We start from the raw sequence: 8,103 nt of genomic DNA on the forward strand, positions 1-8,103 counted from the left end.
CATTAGATGCCACGGATCTCAAGTCATTATCCGGGTATGTCGTGATTGGCTCATTAGTGTGAAATGTTGCGAGTCCAAAGCCTTTGGGGAATAGTGAATTGAACCCTGTCCTGTTATGGTGTGCTGCGCGGGGTTGCTGGGTTGCATCATCGCGAAGCAAGCTTCCCTGAGCTATTAATAGAATGACGTCACCTCTGACCAGCCCTCGTACTAGTAAATACCAGAGCTTCCTATATAAAGAGGTGATGCAACCCAGCGCCGTTATCTGTAAGTTTTCTTACAAACTAAAGAGGCAACAATAAACCATTTCTCGCTCCCCAGCGTTCTCCTTGACTCGGGCACAAAACCAGTTTATAAGGTAGGTGAGCCGATCGCTGATGTTTTGCGAGAAGCTGGTGTGGAAGTTGGTGTCGGGCTGTTAGTGTTACTGTACAGTAATCTCATGCCTGTGCTGTCGGTTGAGGATTTATAACGCAAGTCCGCTGTGAGCACTCCGAAAACATGATGCCTATTCAGTCCTCAAAGTAAGCGAGACATTCTCAAGAAAGACCTTTCTCTGGTTGCTTTTTTATATTTGTTTCTGCTTGATATTGTGCGAAGTGTGAAAAATGACTTCTGTATACTTTCTAGTTCTGCCTACTACTTCTAAACTACATAACTAAGGACATACTGAAACAGCATCAAGCTTCTCATTGGATATTGCTTTCATCATGAGAGATTTGTTTAAACGGTTAAGCGTTAAACAGCGCATTTGAAATTGTTTTATAATAGAGTCTGCCCCCAAACTTTCTGTTTCTGTTTGTCAGTTGTCCCGGGATATCGGAGGTGTCTTCTTTGACCGCGTTGTAATGTTGTACTTAGGGTTTATGACATTTCACATGTCGTAGCTAATTTTCTTGTTAGCGACGTTGTGCGTCTTGTTTTAGCTAGACATTGTTTAGCTTTGGCAAGGTTTTCCCGGTTGTGTTATACGAATATGTGCGTGTATATCCATGTAGTGTACAGTACATGCATTGTCCCAGGCAGATAAGCTTTTCCTATTCGGAAATGGACCAGCACGACGAGTAACAACTGTCGATCAACAGTACTGTCTCATTGACCTCGGGAGAACCTGCATGTTTGAATCAAAGCAGGGCATCAACTGAATCGGAGGGAGAGCTAGTACAGTGTAAGCACTGAGAACTAATGTTCTTTGTTGTGGATTTTTTTTTATTGTGGTAATTTTCCAGGCATTCACAAATAACAATGTCGCATAAACAAGTTATACGGAAACAATATACAGTACATGACTGGAAATTGAACAATTCCGTTTATTTTCAAGGGAAAAAAACAATACGTTGGAGTAATAAGATAACTTAGTTGTGTAGCTTTCTGACTGCGGTTTACATGTACATTTACGTTGCAGGTTTACACATTTCCAAGTTAATATTTTTAAAATTCTAAAATATGCGATAAAAAAGGGCTGATGTTCTGTTTGGGGTTAAGAAATGTATAAATCGGTTTTACTGACGTGTACCACAACTTAAACCGCCCTGTAGTGAACACTCTCGGCCCGTCAAGGGCTACTCCAGTGTCCCAAGGCGACTGCGGGTCAGTCAGTTCAAAGATGCGCTGGGAGAGATGAAGGAATCGCGTCCTCCAGGCGGCTGAGCTCCACAGTGCGGGAGCAGGCGCGTGTAAGAGCGCCGCTTTGTTACTTCCTTCTGTGAATTCAAGCACGTAATTCCCAAACACCAGTTCCCGCTGGTGATTTTTGTTCCGTCTCTTTGGGTCATTGTAGTTCATTTCATTCCCCCCTCCGCACACACATACACGAACCAGCACCGGACGCGTCTTTTTACTGGAATAAATTAACTGGATGAAGCCTATCAGTATTTTTTTTTTTTACTTCTACCCTTGGGAGTTCGTATTCTGGTTTAGTCAGCCGAAAAGGAAGCACTTAATATTGTGCGAGGGAATTTTCGAAAAGGGTTTTGGAAAAGTACCACTTAATTTCCCAGGGTTTACGTGTCCCTCCCTCCCTATGAGTAAGGAAGAAAGGGGTTTTGGTTTGTCTGGTGCTTTCGAGCAGCTCCGGGCCATTATAAGTTAGCCTGTCGAGTCTGACTGGTCTAAGCGAGGGTGTTCCAAGTGTCCGATTTTCTTCAAATCGAGTTAAAGAGAAGAGAGACATTTTAAATGAAACGCGGCGCTTTTTGTGAGTAGCCTCTGTACAACTTCTGTTTTACATCATATTTTGAACTGGGTAGCCTTCCTATGCTTAATACGTCTGTGTAACTAAAATTGGTAAAGTTACACCTTGTGTAAACTGAGTACAGTACATACGCTTTGTCCTTCTACCTGTGTTTACTGCACCTTATGTGCCTGCCGTTATTTAACTTGAAAGCAGCCTACAAAAGTCATACCATTCCAATCAGTGTGAAAAGTGTGAGATCGGAGATTTGATCTTAGGTGCGATCGATGTTTCATGACCTAAATGCCAGGGCTGCGCCTGTAGCCGTGAGTATTAAAAGGCTCCGGGATTGGCAGCGCGTTGTAACCGTGTCAATTTCGCCCCTCCAGCACGATGATGCTTCAGCATCCCGGTCTGGGTCCTTCGGAGATCAGCGCGTCGGCTGTGGTCCCCTGCCTCTCCCCGCCGGGGTCGCTGCTGTTCGACGACTTCACGAACCTCACGCCTCTGGTCAAAGAGGAGCTGCGTTTCGCCATTCAGAACAAGCGCCTCTCCACCGGAATGAGCTCCACCATCAGCGACGGCATGGGAACCACGTCTGAAACGAGTCCCGCCGAGCCCCCAAATGTGAAGAAGGAGGTACAAACAAAACCAACAACCTTTTCTTGCCTTACACCCCAACTGTCAGAAGAAACTAGCCTAGAATCTACCGAATGAATAAGAACTTCCGTGAAGGAAGGCCTCTTTCCTTCTGCGCACATCTAGATTATTTTGCCAAGTAGAAAAATGTATTTGAAATTTAAAATGGTAATACCAGGTTTTAAAATCAGTATATCAATTATGCCCCACTTTCATGCCCGATCTGTACTTTATTTAGCGTTATAAAACCCCAACTCCACACAATGATTCTGTTAGACTTTTTACATGTGAGCATTTGTTCATCCTGTCTGTGTTCTAATGGAAGAGGTTAGAAATAATAATAATAATTGCTTACACTTATATAGCGCTTTTCTGGACACTCCACTCAAAGTGCTTTACAGTAATGGGAACTCCCCTCCACCACCACCCGGATGATGCGACGGCAGCCATAGTGCACCAGTACACTCACCACACATCAGCTGTCAGTGGGGAGGAGAGCAGAGTAATGAAGCCAATTCATAGATGGGGATTATTAGGAGGCCATGATTGGTAAGGGCCAATGGGAAATTTGGCCAGGACACGGGGGTTACACCCCTACTCTTTTCAAGTAACACCCTGGGATTTTTAATGACCACAGAGAGTCAGGACCTCAGTTTTATGTCTCATCCGAAGGACGGCGCCAGTTTACAATATAGTGCCCCCATCGCTATACTGGGGCACATGGACTGCAGGGTGAGCACCCCCTGCTGGCCCCACTAACACTTCCAGCAGCAACCTTAGTTTTGCCCCCTACCCCCTAATGTATGAAATAGATTTCATACATTAAGTGAATATGGCTGTTTTGAATCACAAGCTTAGAATTTGGCAGCATCTGGCAACATTTTCCCTCGTTCTTATCTGGAATATTTGTAAAGTCAATCAAAAAAGGTAAAGGGTGCAAAATAATTTTGAGAACACCTCATTCTGAGGTTCTTACCGTTGCTACTCAAATTGCAAAAAAAAAAGCATTATATTTTCCTGTGCACTCATGTTTAGGATAATCTTCTTTCCAGATTACACCGGAAGAGTGTGAAAGGAGAAAGAGAAGAAGGGAAAGAAATAAGATAGCTGCTGCAAAGTGCAGGAATAAGAAGAAAGAAAGAACAGACTGTCTACAGAAGGTATGTTCTAGTGAACAGATAAGATGAAGGAACTGGCCAAAATTACACAAAAACACATAGTAGGGACATATAAGTATATACAGACTGTTAAAGCAATACAGAAAAAGTTCACTGTTAACAACAGGAATTTCCTTGAGTAAGAATGTTGATTTAGAATAGATCTTTTCTAATGAAACCTGTAATTTAAAGTGTTGTCTAGGTGCCTTCAAGGGAAAAATGACAAAAGAATGGCAAATATTTTCTTACTCATGGAACTGCAATAGTTTGTGTAATAGTGGCTGGTACAGCATTGAACAACTTCTTCCAGAAAATATATGGTACTCAGGGCTTTCCCATTCATTGAAAGGCTAGGATTTTCTGTAAAATAGTTTACTAAAATGCTTTCCTTCCTTAATACTGTAACATGCATCTAAACAATGTGTGGAATTTTCTTTCAGCCATATTATCAGTTGGAGATTATATTATATTGTTTTCACTTGACTGATTTGTTTTTAATTTCCTTGATGTGTTTATTACAGCTATCCATATATATTCATATATTAACAATATAGGAAAGTGATCTAGTTTGCCTGATGTAGAAAATAGCTTACTGTGTGCCAGATACTTCATACTACAGCACTAAAGTAAACAAAACCACATAATAGTTATGATTCGCTTCAGTATTTGTGTGGACTTCATTCAGCAATCTAAGAATATTTATGAAATAAACAATGCTGCCCGTACTAATGATTTAAAGAAAATACTTGCCCATGTTCTGTTCATTTCATGGATGGCTTCAAATTTTGTAGTGGTGGCACAAATAGCAGACTTTAAGGAGAACTATTTTTTCACAGTGTGATGGGAACTTTGTGGATGGAATTAATTTCTCTATCATTTTCCAAGTGTGCTGCTCATCAGCCACAGCCTGTGTGTAACTGAGAGATTAGGACAGTTGTATTAGCCACCTGTGGAGCCTAGTTATCTCTAAGAAGTGGCAAACAGTCACTTCTTGCTTCAGCTTTGAGGAGTGAAAGACTCTTTTACAGTTTAATTATTAGTTAGACTGAGCTGAGCTTCTAAAAAATAGACTTTTCAGATCACTTTAGACTCAGAAGTAATCTCTTTTACAACTAGAGGAGGTGGGCTTTGTCATTTCCATTATAAAGAACATATCTTTAAGCCTGTCTTCTTTTAATCTCATATTGGGTACTGTATAATGCTCACTTTCTGTGTCCTACCTGGCACAACAAGCAGAAGTGAATGTGACGCAGAACATGTTATAGGACAGCAGTCCTAGTTCCCTGGGGGTTTCTCAGGCTAAGTTTGGTATGTCGGCTATCGCAGGATGTAATCTTTCCTCAAAAAAGTTTAAATTCTTGCGTCAGGAAAACCTCGCAGCAAATCGGGAGAGAAGGGCCTGCACTTCAGCGCTCTGTCCTGTCTTTCCAGGAGTCCGAAAAGCTGGAGTCCATCAACGCGGAGCTGAAAGCCCAGATAGAGGAGCTGAAGAATGAGAAGCAGCAGCTGGTGTACATGCTGAACCTGCACCGGCCCACCTGCATCGTCCGCGCGCAGAACGGCAGGACCCCCGAGGACGAAAGGAACCTGTTCATCCAGCAGATCAAGGAGGGGACGCTACAGGGCTGAAGGGCTCACGCACAGCCAGACTATCTCAGACCTCAGCGTCCACAGCCATGCGCGAACTGCACTGACTCGCGTCTTCGGAGACTCACAGGTGTTTAGCTACGTGCCAGCGGAAACTAAGCCATCACACCTTGGGGTGTCGCCCTTTGCGCTCCTAACCTTAGTGACGTCTGCAGACAAGGACTAGACTGGGCAACGGTGCCCGGTACCTTCACCTGCTGCAACTCGACCGCAACCGGGAAACGAAAAAGTCACAGGACTCTAAAAAATATCCTACGAGTTTATCTGTTTCTTTAATACACTGTTGTCCTCGGTGATAATGTATAGCCTTTATAAGCTTTTACTACTCATTGTACAAGCAAGGCCGAAGCACAGAAAGGCAAAGAGGGACACAGCAGATGATGGAGATGTCTCGCAAAAAAAACTGTAAGGACTCGGGGCCGAGTCCAGGGAATCTGCGTGTTGCTCCACAGAATTGCCATGCACATTCACAGTGTTTCAGTCCTCATAACGAAGGCTGAAAGTTGTGTATTGGTGTCTTCTGCCTCTGCTGATAGGGAAAGCACTTACCTCTATGAAAAACGTGTGTTGATTGTAGTTTGTATTTTGTTGGATTGTTTCTATTGTTGCTGCTGGGAAGTCTTTTGTTTTGTAGATCCATCTGTTTTTCATGAGTTGAAAAAAATAGGAATCCCTTTCCTGTAGGAGTAATGGATTTATGGCTGACCATCTGTGATTCTTGTGGTTGTTTCCACTTAAATACTCATCCATCATGTATGATGTGTGTCGCAGAAACTCCTGTTACTATTCATTCATCTGTGAAAAGTCTTTTATGAAGCTATTCTTTGAAAATCAGTTTGTTAAAATCTGTAATAAACTATGCAGCAATAACAGGATAACACAAAACACGCAAAACACCTCATCCAATGGTTTAGCAGTGGGGAAGAAAGTGCAGATGCTGTAGCCCACTCTTGTAGATTATAGTGTACCAATCTGTTGTTCACCTATATGGAATCTCTTTACCTGTGTGTCTAAAATTCTGCAGCCCACTTTCAAAGCTGTTCAGTTTCCATTTTGAACATTGCATCAGCTGGGGGGGAATGGCCTTATTTCCTTTCCTGTAAATTACCTGGTGTGATCAGAATAGGGAAACATCTTGTAGGTCTGTGTTCCAGTTACACAGTGAACTGCAGAAGTATTTTTTTAAAAAACAAACTGTGAATAGTGGAGGAGGGGGTGGTGGTGTGTGTGTGTGGTTAGAGAGGCCGTGCAGAATTCATGGCTGTACAAGACATTTTCATTGTTTCTAAACAAGCACAGTTTGGTCTTGTGTGTGACTGAAAGACTATAAAACCAGGAGAAACCAGTTGCTCCTTGAATGTAACAATTGGAAGTGCAAGTACAATTGCATTACAATTCCCAGTGCTCAAGCTTCACAGATGTGGCCAACATAAATAGTTAAGGCATTCACAGCCACCCGAAGCTCTGTTTTCACTGCACTTTACTGTAGCAATTCACTTCTGAAAGTTTTTAGTTTGAGACCAGCACCACTGAGCGTAGCATGACCAAAACTAAAACTACTTCATAGTGAAACTCTTGAAGCACCGAAATTGTTTAATGTTTTGTTTCCCTTGAAAAAACAGTGTGTGTTTTGCTTTTACATCGATTTCTAGAAACTAAAGAAAACACTGTAGGACTGACAATTTAATTCATACCGTACCTGTTGTATAAAGTGGGGAAAAAAGGTTTTGTGAGCCAGTGACAAATTGTGATTTTAATGAAAAATAATTTATCATAAATGTTGAGCCTCTATAAGACAAAATAATGCTGTGCTCGGAGAAAGGGATTGTAAGAGACGCAGGCGTCAATATTTTATTTGTGTTTGCAATTACTTTGTGTAATAAGAATAGTTTACCTGCTAGCATGCAAGACGTGACTAAGGTACTACCGAATATGTTAACGTAAGAAAAGCTCAACTTGCGTAATGTGATTTTTTTACTGTTGTGTTAAGCTTTGTTTCTCATTGTTACACAATAATTATCAATGGTATTATTCTAACTACAAGATGTATGTCCATTTTAAGATAAAATGTTCAATTGTAGCCTAATGATGTTAAACTGTTATCTGCTCTGTTCAGGTAAACCTAATACATGACAGAAATGCATTAAGGAGACATTTCTCTACTGTGTATGTGAATTGTTTTTGATACTTTAATAAAAAAAATATTGTTCTATCAGTAGCTGCTTTTGAATGTCTTTCCATTATTTTATTAGAAACAGGGGCATGTATACACCTCCTTATAGGATAGCTGTCTTTTATTCCCTGATATATTCTGACAGAAATGGTCAGCTTGAAGTCACAGATATCCTAAACGCTTAAAAAAGTGATCAGCTGTAGAAGCTGTGTCAAGAAGGCTGTAACTTTTTTCACGGAAAGGAAATGTTGGAATTGTTTCTATGTGATTTGTTATTGTGTGTACCAGTAGATGTAATTAAACACTGAGGAGAT

At 41.5% G+C, this 8,103-nt stretch overlaps 1 protein-coding gene across 2 annotated transcripts; it reads left to right on the top strand.

Annotated features, from left to right (window-relative positions):
* The first annotated feature begins 203 nt into the window (after positions 1-203).
* Positions 204-7,831, top strand: atf3 (activating transcription factor 3). 2 transcript variants are annotated; one of them, XM_088909494.1, is made up of 4 exons: positions 204-358; positions 2,563-2,812; positions 3,865-3,972; positions 5,401-7,831. In XM_088909494.1, the coding sequence occupies exons 2-4, from the start codon at positions 2,567-2,569 to the stop codon at positions 5,596-5,598; spliced, it is 552 nt and encodes a 183-aa protein (XP_088765620.1). In that variant the 5' UTR covers positions 204-358; positions 2,563-2,566; the 3' UTR covers positions 5,599-7,831. The 2 variants fall into 2 exon arrangements, with proteins under 2 accessions (XP_088765620.1, XP_088765621.1); XM_088909495.1 differs by lacking the exon at positions 3,865-3,972.
* The last annotated feature ends 272 nt before the right edge of the window (positions 7,832-8,103 follow it).

Source organism: Atractosteus spatula, chromosome 2, assembly GCF_055471065.1.
Source record: "Atractosteus spatula isolate fAtrSpa1 chromosome 2, fAtrSpa1.hap1, whole genome shotgun sequence".
NCBI lineage: Eukaryota > Metazoa > Chordata > Actinopteri > Semionotiformes > Lepisosteidae > Atractosteus > Atractosteus spatula.

Bases quoted from the DNA above. Each gene is read 5' to 3' on its own strand.
- atf3 (XM_088909494.1), top strand. From the start codon at position 2,567: ATGATGCTTCAGCATCCCGGTCTGGGTCCTTCGGAGATCAGCGCGTCG. The intron at 2,813-3,864 runs GTACAAACAAAA...TCTTCTTTCCAG, and splicing joins CCCCAAATGTGAAGAAGGAG to ATTACACCGGAAGAGTGTGA. The intron at 3,973-5,400 runs GTATGTTCTAGT...CTGTCTTTCCAG, and splicing joins GAACAGACTGTCTACAGAAG to GAGTCCGAAAAGCTGGAGTC.